The sequence below is a fragment of the Cervus elaphus genome, chromosome 28 (assembly GCF_910594005.1).
Source record: "Cervus elaphus chromosome 28, mCerEla1.1, whole genome shotgun sequence".
Classification (NCBI taxonomy): domain Eukaryota; kingdom Metazoa; phylum Chordata; class Mammalia; order Artiodactyla; family Cervidae; genus Cervus; species Cervus elaphus.
Window position 1 is genome coordinate 44,066,391 of NC_057842.1, and position 22,322 is coordinate 44,088,712.

The 22,322-nt window shown below is 38.3% G+C and overlaps 1 protein-coding gene across 1 annotated transcript in view; it reads left to right on the forward strand.

Moving 5' to 3' along the window:
- Nucleotides 1–22,322, forward strand: part of SEC63 (SEC63 homolog, protein translocation regulator) — a 72,536-nt gene that overhangs the window by 15,947 nt on the left and 34,267 nt on the right. The window contains exons 2-6 of the mRNA XM_043889884.1: nucleotides 7,859–7,958; nucleotides 14,233–14,347; nucleotides 15,777–15,889; nucleotides 21,591–21,652; nucleotides 22,221–22,279. Coding sequence (XP_043745819.1) covers nucleotides 7,859–7,958; nucleotides 14,233–14,347; nucleotides 15,777–15,889; nucleotides 21,591–21,652; nucleotides 22,221–22,279 — 449 coding nt within the window. The remainder of the gene's footprint in view (nucleotides 1–7,858; nucleotides 7,959–14,232; nucleotides 14,348–15,776; nucleotides 15,890–21,590; nucleotides 21,653–22,220; nucleotides 22,280–22,322) is intronic.

The window sequence follows — 22,322 nt, forward strand, 5'->3', positions numbered from 1 at the left end:
AGATAGGTGTTAGCTCTTCTCTAAATTTTTGGTAGAATTCAGCTGTGAAGCCATCTGGTCCTGGGCTTTTGTTTGCTGGAAGATTTCTGATTACAGTTTCAATTTCCTTGCTTGTGATGGGTCTGTTAAGATCTTCTATTTCTTCCTGGTTCAGTTTTGGAAAGTTACACTTTTCTAAGAATTTGTCCATTTCATCCAAGTTGTCCATTTTATTGGCATAGAGCTGCTGGTAGTAGTCTCTTATGATCCTTTGTATTTCAGTGTTGTCTGTTGTGATCTCTCTATTTTCATTTCTAATTTTGTTAATTTGGTTCTTCTCCCTTTGTTTCTTAATGAGTCTTGCTAATGGTTTGTCAATTTTGTTTATTTTTTCAAAAAAACCAGCTTTTAGCTTTGTTGATTTTTGCTATGGTCTCTTTAGTTTCTTTTGCATTTATTTCTGCCTTAATTTTTAAGATTTCTTTCCTTCTACTAACCCTGGGGTTCTACATTTCTTCCTTCTCTAGTTGCTTTAGGTGTAGAGTTAGGTTATTTATTTGACTTTTTTCTTGTTTCTTGAGGTAAGCCTGTAATGCTGTGAACCTTCCCCTTAGCACTGCTTTTACAGTGTCCCATAGGTTTTGGGTTGTTGTGTTTTCATTTTCATTCATTTCTATGCATATTTTGATTTCTTTTTTCATTTCTTCTATGATTTGTTGGTTATTCAGAAGTGTGTTATTTAGCCTCCATGTGTTTGAATTTTTAGTAATTTTTTTCCCTGTAATTGAGATCTAATCTTATTGCACTGTGGTCAGAAAAGATGACTGGAATGATTTCAGTTTTTTTGAATTTACCAAGACTAGATTTATGGCCCAGGATGTGATCTATTCTGGAGAAGGTTCCGTGTGCACTTGAGAAAAAGGTGAAGTTGATTGTTTTGGGGTGAAATGTCCTATAGATATCAATTAGGTCTAGCTGGTCCATTGTGTCATTTAAAGTTTGTGTTTCCTTGTTAATTTTCTGTTTAGTTGATCTATCCATAGTTGTGAGTGGGGTATTAAAGTCTCCCACTATTATTGTGTTACTATTAATTTCCTCTTTCATACTTGTTAGCGTTTGCCGTACATATTGCGGTGCTCCTATGTTGGGTGCATATATATTTATAATTGTTATATCTTCTTCTTGGATTGATCCTTTGATCATTATGTAGTGTCCTTCTTTGTCTCTTTTCACATCCTTTATTTGAAAGTCTATTTTATCTGATATGAGTATTGCGACTCCTGCTTTCTTTTGGTCTCCATTTGCGTGAAATATTTTTTTCCAGCCCTTCACTTTTAGTCTGTATGTGTCCCTTATTTTGAGGTGGGTCTCTTGTAGACAGCATATATAGGGGTCTTGTTTTTGTATACATTCAGCCAGTCTTTGTCTGTTGGTTGGGGCATTCAACCCATTTACATTTAAGGTAATTATTGATAGGTATGGTCCCGTTGCCATTTACTTTGTTGTTTTGGGTTCACGTTTATACAACCTTTCTGTGTTTCCTGTCTAGAGAAGATCCTTTAGCATTTGTTGAAGAGCTGGTTTGGTGGTGCTGAATTCTCTCAGCTTTTGCTTGTCTGTAAAGCTTTTGAATTCTCCTTCATATCTGAATGAGATCCTTGCTGGGTACAGTAATCTAGGTTGTAGATTATTCTTTCATTACTTGAAGTATGTCCTGCCATTCCCTTCTGGCCTGAAGGGTTTCTATTGATAGATCAGCTGTTATCCTTGGGAATCCCTTTGTGTGTTATTTGTTGTTTCTCCCTTGCTGCTTTTAATATTTGTTCTTTGTGTTTGATCTTTGTTAATTTGATTAATATGTGTCTTGGGGTGTTTCACCTTGGATTTATCCTGTTTGGGACTCTCTGGGTTTCCTGGACTTGGGTGGCTATTTCCTTCCCCATTTTAGGGAAGTTTTCAGCTATTATCTCCTCGAGTATTTTCTCATGGCCTTTCTTTTTGTCTTCTTCTTCTGGGACTCCTATGATTTGAATGTTGGGGCGTTTCACATTGTCCCAGAGGTCCCTGAGGTTGTCCTCATTTCTTTTGATTCTTTTTTCTTTTTTCCTCTCTGCTTCATTTACTTCCACCATTTTATCTTCTACCTCACTTATCCTATCTTCTGTCTCCGTTATTCTACTCTTGGTTCCCTCCAGAGTGTTTTTGATCTCATTTATTGCATTATTCATTTTTAATTGACTTTTATTTCTTCTAGGTCCTTATTAAACATTTGTTGCATCTTCTCAATCTTTGTCTCCAGGCTATTTATCTGTAACTCCATTTTGTTTTCAAGATTTTGGATCATTTTTATTATCATTATTCTAAATTCTTTTTCAGGTAGATTCCCTATCTCCTCCTCTTTTGCTTGACTTGGTGGGCATTTTTCATGTTCCTTTACCTGTTGGGTATTTCTCTGCCTTTTCATCTTGTTTAGATTGCGGTGTCTGGAGTGGGCTTTCTGTATTCTGGTGGTCTGTGGTTCCTTTTTATTGTGGAGGTTTCACCCAGTGGGTGGATGATTGACCTGTCAAGGTTTCCTGGTTAGGGAAGCTTGTGTCGGTGTTCTGGTGCGTGAAACTGGATTTCTTCTTGCTGGAGTGCAATGGAGTGTCCAGTAATGAGTTTTGAGATGGGTCTATGTGTTAGGTGTGACTTTGGGCAGCCTGTATGTTGACGCTCAGGGCTATGTTCCTGCGTTGCTGGAGAATTTGTGCGGTATGTCTTGCTCTGAAACTTACTGGCTCTTGGGTGGTGGTTGGTTTCAGTGTAGGTATGGAGGCTTTTGGATGGTCTCTTATTACTTAATGTTCTGTGTAGTCAGGAGTTTTCTGGTGTTCTCAGGTTTTGGGCTTAAGTCTCCTGCCTCTGGATTTCAGTTTTATTCTTCCAGTAGTCTCAAGACTTCTCCAACTGTACAGCACTGATAATAAAACGTCTAGGTTAATGGTGAAAAGATTCTCCACCGTGAGGGACATGCAGAGAGGTTCACAGAGTTACATGAAGAAGAGGAGAGGGAGGAAGGAGATAAAGATGAGCAGGAGGAGAAAAAGGGGGACTCACGAGGAGAGAGACAGATCTACGCAGTTGTCTGTTCCCAAAGTGTTCTCCGTAGCCCAGACACCCACAAAGATTCACAGAATTGGATTGGGAAGAGAAGGGGAAAGGAGGAAATAGAGGTGTTCTGAGGTAGAAAACGGAGAGTCAAAAGTGGGAGAGAGTAATCAACACACTCCTGAATAAAAATGGGTACTGAATATTGGATTCTTAAATGTCCAAAATTTATATCACATACTGAAAAACAAAGATTAAAAATCTAGAGTAGAGGTTAGACTCTTAAAAATACAATATTAAAAACAAACAAAAAATTTTAGAAATATATATGAAGTTTGGTTTAAAAATAGGGCTTCTTTTTCTTTTTTTGTAAGGTTATAGTGAAATGAAAATGAAAATTAAGGAGTAGTAGAGGAGTAATAGAGGACTTTAAAAGAAAATAAGAGAAAAAAAAACGAAAAAAAAATTTTTTTCCTAATTAAAAAAATCGTGAAAATATATGAAAATGAAAGTTAAGGAGTAATGGGGGAGTAATAGGGAATTTTAAAAGAAAATAAAAGAGAAAAAATAAAAAAAGAAAAGAAAAAATTTTTTAATTAAAAAAAAAAAAGGTAAAAATATATCTAGGAATTTCTCTGGAGCTGTTGCGGTCAGTGTGGGTTCGGTTCAGTTTCAGATAGCTCCTCCTTCCAGCTTACACTTCTGGATATCTATAGGCCCCTTCCGGTGTCGTCGGTGTTACCTACAGGGATTTTAATCTGTTGCACCCGTCCGTTCTGAAGCGGTTCCCTTTGTTTATTTGGCTTCTGTTTGCAGGTCTCTTCAGTGTCTAATTTCCGCCCTGACACGGGCGGGCGGAGGTGGTCTCTTGTTTAGGTTCGCTAGTTCAGTCCTGCTGTGGGGAGGGAGGGGCGCTGCAGACAGATATGGCTGTGTATGGGGAGCACTCACTGTGTTCCGGCCACCCTGGGTTTGCCCCCGCTCACGGGTGTGTGCTCTCCCCGTCTACACTGCTCAGGCTCCCGCTCTATATGGAGCGTGCCCTGCGTTGCCTGCGGTTCCAGTTTTCGGGTATTCCACAAAAGCGCGGACTCGGTTGCGCCTGCGTTTTGTGCCTTCCCCGGCGGAGCAGCTCAGGCAGCCAGGAGCTTGACGGGCGCACTCTCCCCAGGTGCGGTGCGCCTTCTCCCTTCCGCGGTCCCAGCCTCAGTTTCCGCGCGTGCCAGTCGGGTGCGTGCGCCTTGTGTTTAGCCGCGACCCTCCCGGCGGATGTCGACCATCCAGAATCTCAGGAAGTCTTCGGTTAGAAACTGGAGGCCTGTTTGCAGTGTGGTAGGGGATGCCATCTCTGGGGCCGAGTTTGCCCCTTTCCCCTCCCCCCTGCCTCCTGCCTCCCGCGGGGATGGGCCGGTCCGCCACCGGCTAGCTCTTCTCTGGAGTTGCTCAGTCCCTTTGTTCTGCGAACGCAGTGTGTTCGGACCAGTTAATTTTCTCTCTCTCTTTTGCTATCCCACGGTTTAAGTTGCTATCTCACAAAAGCTCCCTCCTATTGCCCTCAGGGCACTCAGGCCCGGTCCTTACCCTAAGCAATGCCGCCCACTCCTCTCCGTTCTGCCCCCACTTGCTGGTGGCGGATGTGGGCGTCTGGGGTACTTTTCTGCTGGGAGTTGCTGTTAGGCACGAAATCTGTGGGTTTTATTTATTTTTCCTCCCAGTTAGGTTGCCCTCGGAGACTCGAAAACTTCCCCCAGAACCGCCAGTGCGAGGGTTTCCTGGTGTTTGGAAACTTCCTCTATTAAGACTCCCTTCCCGGGACGGCTCTCCGTCCCTAGCTCTTTTGTCTCTCTTTTTATCTTTAATATTTTGTCCTACCTCCTTTCGAAGACAATGGGCTGCTTTTCTGGGCGCCTGATGTCCTCAGCTAGCGATCAGAAGTTGTTTTGTGAAGTTTGCTCAGCGTTCAGTTGTTCTTTCGATGAATTTGTAGGGGAGAAAGTGGTCTCCCCGTCCTATTCCTCCGCCATCTTGGCTCCTCCCCCGACATGTTTCTTTCATGTCCTTCAGGCTGGAACAGTTCTTCAGTTTTTCCTTGACTTAAGATCTTAGGCCAATTATTTTGTAGAATGGACCCAAAGTTCTGTTGTCTGGTGTTTTCTCATGATTAGATTCAGGTTTTATATCTTAGAGAAGAATTTCGCAAAACTGATTCTGTGTTCTTTTTGCATTCTATCAGATGGCATATAATTGCACTGTCATTGCTGGTGATGTTTACTGATCACCTGATTAAGATGGTGCCCATCAGATTTTTTGTATTAGTTTCCTATTGTTGCTGTAACAAACCACAACCTTGGTGGCTTAAAATGATACAAATTTATTCTTTTATAGTTCTGAAGGCCAGACTTCCCCGGAAGGTTTTACTTGGCTTGTCATGGTGTTGGCAGGGCAGGTTCTTTCTGGACGGTTTAGAATAGAATCTTATCTTTTCCAGCTTTTGGAGACAGCCTGTATTCTTTGGCTTGTGGCCCCTTCCTCCATCTTCAAAGGATGTCAGTCCAACCTCCGCTCCCATTGTCACATCATCTTCTCTTTGACCCTCCTGCTTCTTTATTAGGACCCCTGTGATTATATTGGGGCCACCCAAATAATACAGAATAATCTTCCCATCTCAAATGTTTAATTTAGTCACATCTGTGAAGTCCTATTTGCCATGTGAGAGAATACGTTCACTGGTTCTGGGTACTAGGATGTGGTAGATGTCTTCAGAGGGAGCAGTTGTTCAGCATATCACTTCCCCATTGTAAAATCATTCTCTTCCTTTTGTAGTATTTTGTGGACAGATACTTGGATCTAGTGGAGAATGCTATTTGGAAATTAAGATCTGGGTGCTAGGTGTATTTGCTGCTACTGAGATGTCATTGTTCCTAGGCTCAGTCGAGTTAGGAAATGTGTATGTATGTATGTGTATAGGTCTACATCTGTATTTCTATATTAAAAGATATTAGTTGGTTCACACTGATACCTCCAGTTCCAGTCTTGACACCACAGAGGTCATTTCATGTTTTCTAATCATACATGTAACTCACTTCTCTGACAAGAAAAACTGACTCCAGTTGTCCTTACTGTATTAACTTACTTGATAAGTCTCCTTGCATGTTACCACTCTCCCTTGTGCTACTGCTCCGCCCCCTTCCTGAATCCCTCTTCATCTTACCTGATTCTGGTAACTCTTGCCACATGGCGTTCTCATGGGGATTCTTTCCTCGAGCATGGTGGTAACAGGGTAGGTGGACTTAGATGACAGCTTTGGAGCATTCTGTTATCTGCAGAGTTCTTTTATTTACTTACCTGGTATCTCATTTAAGGACTTTGGTTTTGTAGGTGGTTTTTTATTTTCCTTGCCGTGCCACGTGACCTTTGGGGATCTTAGGTCCCTGACCAGAGTTCAAACCTGTGCACCCAACAGTGGAAGTGCAGTCTTAACTACTGGACCACTAGGGAAGTGTTGTAGGTTTTTTTAATTTTATGAAAAATGTTTTATTTGATATTAAACAGCTAATTATCTCAATTTTGTTGGGGGCAACATCCAAAGCATTACAGTGAGGAGCCTGTTGAACATATACCTTCCCTCCATCAGCCCTAATCAGGGTGTTGACTTGGCCATATCAATGTTGTAGAGCTTCTTCATAGATGTGGTACTTTGTCTTTGATATCCATAATGAACACAAGTGTGTTGCTGTCTTCTGTCGTCTTCATGACCAACTCCCTGCTCAGGGGGAACTTGATGATGACATAATGATTAAGCTTATTGCTCTTCCAAGGGTAATTGGGCTGCCTTTGGAGTGTTGTGGGCCACCCAGAAGGTGGGTAATGTGATCTCTTTCTGTGGCTGTGGATGCCTTTTAGCACTGCCTTCTTGGCCTTCCAAGCTTTCGTCTTTGGCTTTGGTGTGACATGGGCTTCTTTCTTTGCTTTTTGTATGCCATCTTCATGAAAAGGTAGATTTTTATTTTAAAACTTAATCTAAAATTTTTTTAAACTTGGGAGACTTATTTAAACTAAGTGATTGTGGTGAGCTTAGTAAAACAGTATATGGTATGTTGTCTTTGGTTTAATTCCTTTTAAAATTGAATTGCAGATTTTTCCTGGGGACTAAAATGATGCCTTTTGTTACAACTTTTAAATGTTTTGATTTCTTATGAGTTTGTGTGACTTTTCTCATTTAAATTATTTTTATGTTTGAAGAGTATCATTTCTGCTTGGTTTCCTTAATAAAGTGCGTGTTTCAACTATTTTGCACTTTTTGTTACTTCTGAAGCAGAAGGAAAAGGAGGAGAGAATTTTCTTAGAAACTACTATGTAATTAAATATTTTGGGTTCAAGTCAGGTTTTAAGTTTTTCAATTAGAAGTTATTATGTCTCACATGAAAAATGATTGCCTGGTAGTTGAATAAAATTTTCCAGATAGATCACTTGTTCTAAGTGGTAGAAAATTGAGCCTATCTTGTGAATTTTTCTTAAAATGTTAAGTAGAGTACTTTGAGGAGGGCATGGCAACCCACTCAGTATTCTTCCTGGAATATCCCCATGGACAGAGGAGCTTGGCGGGCTGCAGTCCATGGGGTCGCAGAGAGTTGGACACGACTGAGCAACTCAGCATAGCACAGAGAATACTTTCATGTTCCAGTAAAGTATCAGCATGATAATGAAGGCTAGTATGGTTTAACTCTGATTTTGCCTTCACTGTGAAAATGGTTTAATTTATCCCCTTCTTTTTCTTTTTTTTTGACAGAGCAAAATCGATTAAAGAATATCAGAAAAGTATATGGAAGATGTATGTGGTACCGTTTGCGGTTATTAAAACCCCAGCCAAATATTATTCCTACAGTAAAGTAAGTAATTTGTTTCAATTAAAAGCAAAACAACACATGCTTTGTGTTTACTCTTTGCTAGGTATCATATGAAATAGGGGTATAATGATGAATGGGCTTCCCAGGTGGCACTGTGGTAAGGAATCCTGCCAAAGCAAGAGACACAGGGGATCCAGGTTCAGTCCCTGGTTGGGAATTGCCTGGAGGAGGAAATGGTACCTTACTCCAGTATTCTTGCCTGGGGAATCCCATGGGCAGAGAGGCCTAGTGGGCTACAGTCCGTAGGTCGCAGAGAGTCGGACACGACTGAGCACATAACGATGAATAAAATCTGTGTCTGTAGAGAAATTGTAACCTTAGTAGGAGCAAGATGTGATTAGTAAATTTGAGAACAGTCTGAACTGAGTGGTTTAGAAGTTCAAAAGAGAGAGAGGGTACTTCCGACTAGAGGGAGGAGGGGAGAAAGAGAAGTCAAATTTTGAAGGAAGATCTTATGTATCTTGTGTCAGGATTTGAATTTTGTCTCAAAGATTATGGAGGAATCTATTATCAAAAGCATGGAGGTGACATAGTCAAGTTTGCATTTCATAGTGATTGAAGTTTGTTGATGCATACTGTGTGCCAGGTGCTGTACTGGGATTTTATATGTTACTCATTAGTTTTATATTAACTTTTAGGTAGATATTTTTGCTTTTTCCCGAATGAGGAAACTGAAACTAAGAAGATGAGGAAGCTTGACTAAGTTCTTGCAGCAAGAAGTGGTAGAGTGAGGACCTGGTTACCCTTTATTTTTGCAACGCCATCTACATAAATCGGCCATTAGCATGTTTAATCTGAGTAGATGTCTTTGATTTTTCAGGGCTTTGTTGGTTAGCACCGAGGCTTTGGATCTTCACCCTAAGTCATCAGTTTAGAGGTAACATGAAACTGAGGGGAAGTGAAAGAGCTGCCATTAGTGAAGGACTGTACCCTGTGAATCACCTACATGTATCTATCTAGTAGTTAGGAGGGCAACACCTGGCAGAGGAAATGAGTGAAAGTAGAACCAGTTATTTTTAAATCTTGGTTTAAATGATGATAGTTTTCAACATATGTGTGTTACTTAAGGAGACTTAAATAGTTTTCTTTGCAAGATTTGACTTTGCCTGGTTTAGTTCCTTTGTATAGGGAGGGAAATCTTCGCTTTAATAGTATGAAACTAAAAGGCAGAATTAGTGTTTACCAGAGTAGTTTCGTGTTTGCTATGTATTCCTTGCTATTGCTTCTCTTTTTAAGTTAAACTTACGAGGCTTTCAGTTTCTTCTCTTTTGGCCTTTGGTCAACACATTGTGGGTATCTGAACCTCAAATTTCAAGGGGAAAAAAACCTAACTTTGTGATGTTCTCTTCAGTAATTAGAAAAGAGATTTACTTAAATTGAACTTCAGATTATTGGATGTTTAAGTAGGAATTAAATAAACTGGTAAAAATATAAGATCAGGAACCATCCAAACTTTTTTGCTACTTAACCCTGAAGCATTCTTTCAAAATTAAGCAGTCATTATGTATATACTTTAATTTCTGAAAGTTGCTTCCGAAATGACTTTTAAGGTATGCTTAAAGAAAAAATACAGGACATTAATTACTGAAGGGAATCACATGTAGGGAAAATGCTTGTCTTTTCAGAGAAACCAAACATGCTTTTAAAAACCTGGGCCCGGAGCATGACGTAGTCTGTCCTGTTTCTTCCTTTGGTTTGGCTCTCAGGAAATCAGAGGGGGGTTTATTGGCTGCGGTAGCTTCCGTCAGTTCAGGAACTCTCGTCAGCCTCTGCTCGTTGCTTTATCCTTTGGCTCAGAGAGCCAGATGCTGCGCATAGAGCAGTCCAACGCGGGCTGTGGGGTGTTTCAGGTATTTTGCTCCCTTTCTCTTCTCACCTTGTTTGCTTTAAAAATTTTACTTTAGTGGTTTTCAGTTTCTCTTTTATCTTTGTTTTATGAGCTTTGTAGCCTTTTGGGAAAGTTGACAAAACAAAATGTGGAGTTACTAAGTTTGTGTGGAAATAAAATATAATTTAAAATGTTTCTTCGCATATTGAGGGTATTAGCAAACTTTGCCTTTGAGTCACAAGTTTCTATTTTAAACTGTTTTCATCATTCAGTCAATAAGTAGTTACTGTGTGCTGTGTATGTGTCAAATATTATAGGAGGTGCTGATATACTGTGAGTAACAAAATACTAGTGAGTAAGCAAATGATGATAATAGAGTTTAGTAAGGGTTGTAAAGGGAGCTTGGGGTGCCATGAAAGAACGGAGGGAGGGCTCTTAACTGGCTTGAGACAGTGAAGGCTTTCTTGAGTAAGTGAGGGGTCCTAGTTGAGAGCTGAGACATGGGCAAGAGTTAGTGGTAACAGCCAAGAGCTGCCATGAATTGTTTCTCATCTTCGAAGCGCCTTTTAGATGCTTTACATATCTTTGTTGTTGTTGTACAGTTGCTAAGTCAGGTCTGACTCTTTGCATCCTCACGGACTGCAGCACACCAGGCTTCCCTGTCCTTCACTGTCTCCTGGAGTTTGCTCAAACTCATGTCCATTGAGTCAGTGATGCCATCCAACCATCTCATTCTCTGTTGCCCCCTTCTCCTCCTGCAGTCAATCTTTCCCAGCAACAGGGTCTTTTCCAGTGAATCGGCTCTTTGCGTCAGGTAGCCAAAATAATGAAACTTCAGCTTCAGCAGTAGTCCTGCCAATTCAGGGTTGATTTCCTTTAGGATTGACTGGTTTGATCTCCTTGCTGTTCAAAGGACACTCAAGAGTCTTCTCCAGCACCACAATTTGAAAGCATCAGTTCTTCAGCACTCAGCCTTCTTTATCATCCAACTTTCATATCCATATATGACTACTGGAAAAATCATAACTTTGACTATACAGACCTTTGTTAGCAGAGTGGTGTCTCTGCTGTTTAATATGCTGTCTAGGTTTGTCATAGTTTTCCTTTCAAGGAGCAAGCGTCTTTTAATTTCATGGTTGCAGTTGCTGTCTGCAGTGATTTTGGAGCCCAAGAAAATAAAATATGCCACTGTTTCCACTTCACCCCCCTCTTTTTGCCATAAAGTGATGGAACCAGATGCCATGATGTTATTTTTTTTGAATGTTGAATTTTAAGCCAGCGTTTTCACCTCTCCTCTTTCACCTTCATCAAGAGGCTCTTTAATTCCTCTTCACTTTCTGCTGTTATAGTGGTATCATCTGCATATCTGAGGTTGTTGATGTTTCTCCTGGCTATCTTGATTGCAGCTTGTGCTTCATCCAGCCCGTCATTTCACATTGATGTACTCTGCATATAAGTTAAATAAGGAGGGTGACAATATATAGACTTGACATACTGCTTTTTGATATACTCCAATTTTGAACCAATCTGTTGTTCCATGTTTGGTTCTTTTGCTTCTTGGTCTGCATATAGGTTTCTCAGGAGGCTAGTAAGGTGGTCTAGTATTCCCATCTCTTTAAGAATTTTCCACAGTTTGTTGTGATCCAGACAGTCAAAGGCTTTTAGCTTAGTCAGTGAAGCATAAGTAGATGTTTTTCTGGAATTCCCGTGCTTTCTCTATGATTCAACAAGAGTTGGCAGTTTGATCACTGGTTCCTCTGCCTTTTCTAAATCCAGCTTTTACATCTGGAAGTTCTTGGTTCACATACTGTTGAAGCCTGGCTTGAAGGATTTTGAGCATTACCTTGTTAGCATGTGAAAGGAGCACAGTTGTGCAGCAGTTTGAGCATTCTTTGGGATTGAAGTGAAAACCGGTCTTTTCCAGTCCTGTGGCCTTTGTTGAGTTCTCCAAATTTGCTGACATATTGAGTGCAGCACTTTAACAGCATCATCTTTTAGTATGTTAAATAGCTCAGCTGGAATTCCATCACCTCCACTAGCTTTGTTTGTAGTAATGCTTCCTAAGGCCCACTTGACTTCACACTCCAGGATGTCTGGCTCTAGGTGAATGACCACACCAACATGGTTATCCAGGTCATTAAGACCTTTTGTGTATAGTTCTGTGTATTCTTGCCACCTCTTCTTAATCTCTTCTGCTTCTGTTAGGTCCTTGCTGTTTCTGTCTTTTATTGTGCCCATCTTTGCATGAACTGTTCCTTTGGTATCTCCAGTTTTCTTAAAGAGATTTTTAGTCTTTCCCATTCTATTGTTTTCCTCTATTTTTGCATTGTTCACTTAAGAAGGCTTTCTTATCTCTTCTTGCTGTTCTCTGGAACTCTGCATTCAATTGGGTGTATCTTTCCCTTTCTTCTTTACATACCTAATCTTGTTTAATTCTCAGACCCACTCTAGAAATTTGAAACTGAGCTAAGCAACTTGCCAAGATCTCTTAGGTAATAAGCGGTGAAACTGGGATTTGACTTAAGGCAGTTTTGTTCCAGAGTCTGTGGTCCTAGCTACCTATCACTGGATAGGCAGGTAAAACTGGAAGTATTCTAGGTATTCTTTGTCTTTGGACATGTGGAAAGCAGCTTCCAGTAGTATGCCCTTTAATAAGGTTTAGAACATTGATTTGGCCAGGTAGAACAAAATTTGCATCTGAGTGCTATCTGTGTTTGTTACTCTGAGGTTAGTCAAAACTGAGTATAAGATCCTGACCACATGCTCACGGAGTTTGCAATGAGCCAGAGGAAGAGGGTCATGGTTTATGTTTCTTTGTGACTGTAACCGTAGTCTTCCTGTTGATCATCTTGACAGCGGTTATGGATTGGGTAGATAATTCGAGTTGAGTCTTGAAGGATGAATACAGTTTGGATATACAGAAATGAAGAATGGGAATTCTAGGTAGAAAGACCCAGGGGAGCAAGAGCATGATGGTGGAAAAACTTAGGGAACTTTCGGAGGTGGCAATTTATTTTGTTTGAAAACCTAGGGTGATATAAGTATAGAGGTAGGTTGGAATTAGGTCCGAGAAACTCAATCCAAATAAACACGTTTTAAGCTATGTTTCTATCAAGAGAGCTTAAATGTGTGAAATGTTTTCTTTTTGTGTTTGAAAACGGATCACTTCGGTTTGTTTGATTAGGATTCCTATGATTCATTTATGTCTTAAGAGTTCCTATCTAATAGATGGTGATACAAAACGTATAAAAAATAAAAATTATTCCATTTCATCACTTAAAGATAACCACCGTTAAGATGATTTACCTTCTATATTTTTATTTACAAAAAATAGGATTACATTGTACATACAGCTTTGAAATCTGTTTTTCTAATTTAACACTACAAAGTAGAGAATCTTCCACAGCAAGTATTTTTAGTGTCTAGATAGCATTTCTCTATAGATGTACTGTTACTGATCTGTTCAGTACTCTATTGATGGACATTTATGTGTGTTTTCAGGTATTAATTATATCTGTTACCACCCTTATACTTTATAAACTTAGTTTTAGTTTGTTTGCTTCTTAATTTCTTTCAGTGGAGTAGATTGATAGTTTAAAAGGTATATAGTTCTTTAGGGCTTTTGATAACCTTATTGCCAGATGTTCCTTCAGAGTATACAATGTATGAGCGTTCCTTTTTTCCTTAGCTTCTCCAACACTGGTAATATCAATTTTTAAAGTATTTTTACTAAATAGAACATACTGAGGTAGAAAGAAATTATTCCCCCCCCCCCCCCCCAAACTATATGTTCTTTTATGTCTTTTTTTTTAACCTGTAGTGCAGATCTTTCTATCATGCTCAGTTGCATCTGACTCTTTGTGACCCTTGACTGTAGCTCTTCTGTCCATGGGATTTTTCAGGCAGGAATACTGGAGTGGCTTGCCATATCCTCCTCCAGGGGATCTTCCCAACCCAGGGATGGAACCTGAGTCTCCAGGAGTCTCCTGAATTGCAGGCGAATTCTTTACCCATTGAGCCATTGGGGAAGCCCACATGTCTGTCTGTATTTATTAGCTAAAAAGGTTCCATTTTGTGGCTTTATCTTGGTTTATTTAATTAGTCTCCTATGAATGATTTATTTTAGTTCCCAATAAATGGACATTAAGTTTGTTTCCAAATTTTTACTGTTATAGTAAACAAGACTACTTAAGGCTACTTATCTTTGCACAATTGACCAATTATTTTTTGTAGCTTATCTTACTAAAAGTGTAGTTGCAAGGTCAAGAGCAATTATTTTTACATTAAATGGGTCAATAGCACTAATTTAAGTCGGTGAGACTACTTTAGATTGTTCTATGTCTTGATCTTGCCAAAATGTCTTCAGAATCTAAAGGAAAGCCAAAGAGTTGTATTTACTTATATTTTACTTATCTTTTTTCTCAACAGGAAAATTGTTCTTCTAGCAGGCTGGGCATTGTTCTTATTCCTTGCATACAAAGTTTCCAAAACAGACCGAGAATATCAAGAATACAATCCTTATGAAGTATTAAATTTAGATCCCGTAAGTAGTATTTTTATATAATGTACATTAGTTTAATGATCCCTTGAAAATACTGTAGGCCCACAGCCTAAAAGAAATTGAGTTGTGCCTAAAGAAATCAGACTCTGATCAGTTAAAAAAGATACCCAATCTATTATTATTCTAATGCATATATATATATATTTGTGTTTTTGAAGCTATAGATGTCGATTACCATCCTATTAAGAGTTGGTTTGTAATTGCTAAAATGTAAAAGTATTTGGAGATGAGAAGTTAGTATATTTTTAAAAGACATTTCTAAGATTGGTTTAATGCAAAGTTAGAACCAGGAGGTTTATTTATGTTAGTTGGATAGGACCCTGTTTTAGTTGACACTAAGGCAGTATGTTAAGTCTTTATGTCTTATAAAGAACTGGTAGCTTTGTCATAGAAATTCAGATTAACCTGGAATGTATCCGTTAGGTGACTTTCTCTTTTGTTTTTCTTTAACATTTTTTTAAAATTAATTTTTATTGGAGTACAGTTGCTTGACAGTGTTGTGTACTAGGTGACTTAATTGAACTTGATTGATGGTCTCAGTAGAAAATTAGTCTTTTAAATTTATCTGTGGCGAGAACTGAAATGAATGCTAGAGATCATCTAGCATTTTCTTCTGATGGAGAAAATGAGGCCTGGAAAATCTTGTCTTGTCTGGGGTCCCCTGACTTCCTGGTAAACGAGTTGAACCTAGTGCTCTTTCCATTTCTCCCCGTACTGCTATCTTTTATTTCTTGTCTCTGCTCAGTAGATGGCTTGATCCAGAGATTCATATAATGCAAAGTAAGGAGTGTATTTATCTTCTGGTTTTCCGCATTGTAGAAGAAAAGTTTGCCTACCATATGATTTTTCTTACTGTGATGATCATGGTCATCAAGAGAGATTAAGTTTTAAAGGTTTGGGAATAATTTAATGCCATAACAAAATCAATGTGAAAAATTGATTAATAGAAATTGAATCTAATTAGGAAACAACTAAGGTAAACTTACTGTTACTTAATATTAAAATGTTGTCAAGCAGATGAAACCAGATGGTCTTCAGATTATTTCTTAGAAAAGAAGTTAACCTTTGATTTGAGCTTTTAATCCAGCCAGAATTAATTAACTTGATCATTCTTTGATATTTAAAATTCACTGTCATTTTATTTTATTCAAATTGCATTTATATGTTATCAATCTCAAATCATCTATGTGCATGGAATATAGTTAGATGCTCAGTAAAATAAAATATATTGGACAGCATAAATATTTTTACTTAAAAAATATGTGGGTGAATTTTATAGGACAAGATATATAGAATGAAAACTTCATTTTCTGAAAATATTGAGTAGTTCAATATTTTAAGTTCAGAATGGGATGGATTATGTTTTACAGTAGTCTGCTTATTTTTACTAAAAGAAAGCCTTTTCTTTTAGGGGGCAACTGTAGCAGAGATTAAGAAACAGTATCGTTTGCTATCTCTTAAATATCATCCAGATAAAGGAGGTGATGAAGTTATGTTCATGAGAATAGCAAAAGCTTATGCAGCGTAAGTATTTTAGGACTCGTTATACATTTTTAAGGTTTCTATTGGAATAAAACAGTGATCAGTAAAATAATTGTCATATACTTTTTTCAAGTGTTGACCTTATATGTTGAGTCTTCTGTGGAACTTCCTGATAACCCTGGAGTGGTAATTTAGCTAAACCTTGATTTTAAGTAACTTACAGTAGTGCTTTTGCCATGTGAGTTGATTAAGTAATAAGTGATATGTTAATTGAGCTGTTTTCAAAGCATACTGATTAGAAGAGGATATACTAACACCTTGCTTTCATTTCTAGGCTTTTTATTAGGCTAGATCTAGTTCTTTTAAATGAGACAAGCATATAAGCATTATAGCTTGTTTCATTTAAACTATTTAAAGATGAGTTTAATTTTTGGAAAACAGGATAGAGGATATAAAATTTAGTTACTTCTTGAGTGTTAATATTGCAAGAGATAAAAAGGTAGCTGGATTCTTCAGGAATCAAGATAGGTATATCTCACCCAACCCATATGTTGAATTAAAGAGTAAAATACAGACAAGATGTTATCTGTTTTTTGAGGAAAACTCAGTGATGTACAATTTTGTAAACTAACTTAAAAAATATAAGTAATAGAACATGCAGATATAATAGCAGACTGTGAAAGTGGAGTATGAGTGACAAAAGTTTGGGAAATACTGTCTTACGCATTTTTGTGCCTAATAGAAGTATATTGACCATGTCTCCTTTCTGCCTACACCCTCCTCCCCTGTCCCCATCCTTCGGGGATTGCTTGTTTTCTGGGTGAATATGATTCTGTAATAAAGCAGCACTTGCAGCAGCTTCTGATGTGTGCTCTGCATTTTCTTTTCTACGCAGCAGATGTTCTCCAGATTGCTGTCTTTCAGTTGGTGTGTTCTTTCCCCCTTTTTTCAGTGTCTCCTTCACGCATTGACCCTTGTTGCACAAGTATTGAAGTGCCTTAATTGCTGTCTTCAGGTTATTTAAGAACTGAAGATTTCCAGAGGAAGTCAGCCAAGATTAATGAGTAGTTTTACTTATGGTGTTTTTTGGTGCAGTTATTCCTCCCCCCGGCCCCCCCCCCCCCCCACACTTAGTTTTCAGGTATTGTAGCATTTTCAAGGTCATGATTTTGTTCTCAGGTTATTGGAAATCTGACTTTGTAATGGTCACTATTCTAAAAAGTACTGAAGAATAACATATGGCCTTTGGTTTTAACTCGGTTGCATGATCATGATGTAGAGTGTTTTGTATGTAAAAGGTCTAAAATAGTTGATGGTCTATCAGGCAGATGAAGAAGTAAAATGATTCTGGGACCCAGAACTCTTGAGTTACTTTAACTTGTACAAATATAACTAGATAACTTAAAAGGGTACATTTACTGAATATGTATGTGATAGGTTTGAGTGATTGAATTGAAACTGCTGTCTTATGTATAACTCTAGTAGCCTAAGATATGCATTTCAAGCAACTTGGGAAATGTAGTTATAGACTTTGATCTACAAAGTTTTTGAGAATTTGCCTTGGTTATTTAAGCTAGTTTCTCTTCCCTTATTTGCTCATGATAATAAATAAGTGGGTCATTGCTATTTCTTCAGACCAGATTGTTACTTAAAGGAAAGGAGGTATGGTTATTTTTGAGGAGTTAGACCAACTTATGAATTCTCTGATTCATTTTTCCGGATACAGTTGGGATTTTGCTTTTGGGTGTAGAACCTGTGTTTAAACTATTTTATAACACATGGGCAGCATGAATTAACATATTTAAAACTATTTTAACTTTTATAACCTATGTTTGCATGTATTCTTACGTATGAATACATAATTTAGCTGTGTATAGCCAACTCAGGCTGCTCATATATCATTTAGTGAAGGCATTTGGATTTATAATCTGAGGTCCCTGAAATGGTATACAGAATTTATGTGTATTGGTAAATGTGCATTTTTTTCCCAGGACAAGAGGGGCATAGATTTCATTAGATTTAGATTCCTAATGGGGTTTATGATATAACCTCCCACCCTCAAAGTAAAGGGATATAATCATGTTTAGGAATCTTCACACTCCTTGAATTAAAAAAAAATTACTTTAGTACCAGTGGTGTTGTGTGAGGTTATTATATATAAATTATACTGAAATCACACAGCTTCTAAGTTCTTTAAGTCTTAGAAATGGTATTATACTGAAGCACTAATAAGTAGCAAAAAATCAGTTGCTTTCTTAAACTGACTTTTAAAAAAGTTGGTAATTCCTTTGACTATACAGAATGGTTACACAACAGTTGTACACAGATTGGTTTAATGAATGAGTTAATGAAGTTTTAATCAGATGTGTGTGCAGGTTGAAAAATCAAATGCTTCTTTGATGTGAGCTGTGCTTTATTTTGCAAATCTGAGGGCATTGAATAGAGAACAGAACAGTTTATGTTGCTGCCATCATTAGAAAGGCAGAAAGGGACAGAGATAATTATTTTGGGGAAAAGAATCTCATTAGGAGACAGAAAGTTCAAAGAAACAATAGCTAAAGCTCTTGGTGAGGTGGACAGTTATGCAGTGAAACCATGGCAAAAGTTGTTGAGAAATATCCCTCCCTTAGCAGAAAAGAATCTTAGCACCACTCCTTATTAACTTGCAGTCTAACAGTGCCTTTCCTTGGCTCTTGTGTTTTACTGTAGCCTTAGGTCAAATAATATAAGTGAAGTTACAGTTGAATAAGGACTAAAGATGTCAAGGTGCTTTGTTTTTGTAAGTGACCAAATTGATAAGTGTAAAAATATTTCAAATCATTGAAAAATTTTGCAATTTTATTAAGGACTTTTGCATTCTTTCTCTCAACTTGGAGCTTTACTGAATAGAAAATATATTGTATCTTAGGTACATATGTTCTGGGAAATAAAAATATGGCTAAAATTCAGTTCAGTCACTCAGTTGTGTCTGACTCCCTGCAGCCCCATGGACTGCAGCATGTCAGGTTCCCTGTCCATCACCAACTCCCAGAACCTACGCAAACTCATGTCCATCACGTTGGTGATGCCATCCAACCATCTAATCTTCTGTCGTCCTCTTCTCTTCCCGCCTTCAGTCTGTCCCAGCATCAGGGTGTTTTCCAATGAGTTGGTTCTTCGCTTCAGGTGGCCAAAGTATCGGAGTTTCAGCTTCAGTCCTTCCAGTGAATATTCAGGACTGATTCCCTTTAGGATTGACTGGCTGCGTCTCCTTGAAGTCCGAGGGGCTCTCAAGAGTCTTCTCCAACACCACAGTTTAAAAGCATCAATTCTTCGGTGCTCAGCTTACTTTATAGTCCAACTCTCACATCTGTACGCGGCTACTAGAAACATCGTAGCTTTGACTAGACATTCAAATGGGTATATCTTTCCTTTTCTCCTTTGCCTTTAGCTTCTCTTCTTTTTTCAGCTATTTGCAAGACCTCCTCAGACAGCCCTTTTACATTTTTGCATTTCTTTTTCTTGGGGATGGTCTTGATCACTGCCTCCTGGACAATGTCATGCCTCTGTTCATAGTTCTTCAGGCACTCTGTCCATCAGATCTAATCCCTTGAGTCTTATTTGTCACTTCCACTGTATAATTGTAAGTGATTTGATTTAGGTCATACCTGAATGGTCTAGTGGTTTTCCCTACATTCTTCAATTTAAGTCTGAATTTTGCAATAAGGAGTTCATGATCTGAGCCACAGTCAGCTCACCATATAGAGCTTCTCCATCTTTGGCTAAAGTTAGGTTTGAACATAAACATAATCTTTTGCCAGTAGGTCTGCAAGAATGTCTTCCTTATTATGTTATTGGTCATTTTTGTATGTTTGTGACTGCCTTGTCTCCTTAACAACACTGTAAAGTTTATGAAGGAAAGAGTTCTCTTAACGTTTTTTTTTTTTTTAAACGTCTAGCCAGGACTTGGAATAAAGCTACTCTTACCCTGGGCCTTGAGCCATTGCCCAGGCCATGGGTTATATTTATGTTTACGTATTAAAAAAAAGAGTCGCTGTCTCTCATATTGCCTGAGTTAGGAAGCTGTTGCTTTAGCAGGTATTTGCCTAGTCTTCCTGGAAGTTGGCTTAGGAGAAAATTGTGATCTCAGTACAGTGCAAATGACCTTTACCACAGCAGTGGAATTTTATAGGTGGTGTTTATTTTTTTCTTTGAGACTGTGGTGCAAGTTTTGGAGGGATTATTATTAATCGTGTATTAAGTTTACATTTAAAATATAGGTGTATGTCATTATTAAAATAAAAGCATGCTCATTGAAAAAACTTTGGGAAATAAATGAGTGTATAAGATTTTAAAAAGTCACCTCTAATTCCCCCTGCCTCCTTAGAAAATGTAATAGCCTTTAAAGTTTGATTTTCTGTCTTGAACTGGCTAAACTTGAGAACTCTTGGGCCAACTAAGAATTTGTATCCGGGCTCATTAATTAGCATTGTTTGTTAATGCTTTATTGACTACGCCAAAGCCTTTGACTGTGTGGATCACAATAAACTGTGGAAAATTCTGAAGGAGATGGGAATACCAGACCACCTGACCTGCCTCTTGAGAAACCTGTATGCAGGTCAGGAAGCAACAGTTAGAACTGGACATGGAACAACAGACGGGTTCCAAATTGGGAAAGGAGTACGTCAAGACTGTATGTTGTCCCCCTGCTTATTTAACTTATATGCAGAGTACATCATGAGGAACGCTGGGCTAGATGAAGCACAAGCTGGAATCAAGATGGCTGGGAGAAATATCAATAACCTCAGATATGCAGATGACACCACCCTTATGGCAGAAAGTGAAGAGGAACTAAAAAGCCTCTTGATGAAAGTGAAAGAGGAGAGTGAAAAAGTTGGCTTCAAGCTTAACATTCAGAAAACTAAGATCATGGCATCTGGTCCCATCACTTCATGGGAAATAGATGGGGAGACAGTGGAAACAGTGTCAGACTTTATTTTTTTGGGCTCCAAAATCACCAACTGCAGTGAAATTAAAAGACGCTTACTCCTTGGAAGGAAAGTTATGACCAACCTAGATAGCATATTAAAAAGCAGAGACATTACTTTGCCAACAAAGGTCCATCTGGTCAAGGCTATGGTTTTTCCAGTGGTCATGTATGGATGTGAGAGTTGGACTGTGCGGAAAGCTGAGTGCCGAAAAATTGATGCTTTTGAACTATGGTGTTGGAGAAGACTCTTGAGAGTCCCTTGGACTGCAAGGAGATCCAAGCAGTCCATCCTAAAAGAGATAAGTCCTGGGTGTTCATTGGAAGGACTGATGCTGAAGCTGAAACTCCCATACTTTGGCCACCTCATGAGAAGAGTTGACTCGTTGGAAAAGACCCTGATGCTGGGAGGGATTGGGGGCAGGAGGAGAAGGGGATGACAGAGGATGAGATGGCTGGATGGCATCACTGACTTGATGGGCATGAGTTTGAGTAAACTCCGGGAGTTGGTGATGGACAGGGAGGCCTGGCATGCTGCAATTCATGGGGTCACAAAGAGTCAGACACGACTGAGCGACTGAACTGAACTGACTGTTAATGCTGAATTCCTTCCTTACCTGTCCCTATTTTTTTTTCAGGTTTCAGAGGGTTTTTCTTGATTCTCTAAAATTCTTTCTTTTAAGAACTGAGTTGATTGGTTAATGGAGTTTGTGTAGTTGAGTGCTTATTTTTCAGACGTGGTTTTCTAATTTTGCACCTTTGTTCTTTTTATGCTAGTTTAACTGATGAAGAATCCCGCAAAAATTGGGAAGAGTTTGGAAATCCAGATGGGCCTCAAGGTGTGGTAAATGATTATTTAAAAAATCCTGGGGTTAAGGTATTGCGTATATTATGAAAATGTTAGATTTAAAAGAATGTTTTGATTTTCTTAGTTTGTGAATAGAAAAATTATAACCACACAGAGTTAAATAGATACGTAAATTGAGTTTCCTTTACTTAATTTTTCTAGAGATTAGTTGTAAAGATAGATCTTTGATTTGATGAGAAGAGTAGTCACTGTCATTATTCATCATTTACAGTTAGCAGTTGATAAAAATAGGATGAAATATCTGTTTTTTCTTTACTGACTAAACATTTTGCCATATATTAATAGTGTTTACATAAATTCAGGACATGTAAATGGATTTAAGTGTTCTGAGAAGAAGGATTTCATGTACTTAGATTTTTTTTTTCTTCTGGAAAAATTTACAGTTTCAGATATAAACCATTTCACATCAACTTTTGTGTATGAGACACACATAATAAGATAATCTTAAAGTTTTTTGGAGGTGACAGGAGGTAGAATTTAGGGATATAAATAAATGAAACTGAAGTGCAGACTCTTCAAAAGTATTCTTCCTGTTTTAGCCACAAGCTTTGGAATTGCCCTCCCAGCTTGGATCGTTGACCAGAAAAATTCAATATTGGTGAGTACACTTAATAAGACACATGTTAATGTGTTGGATATAT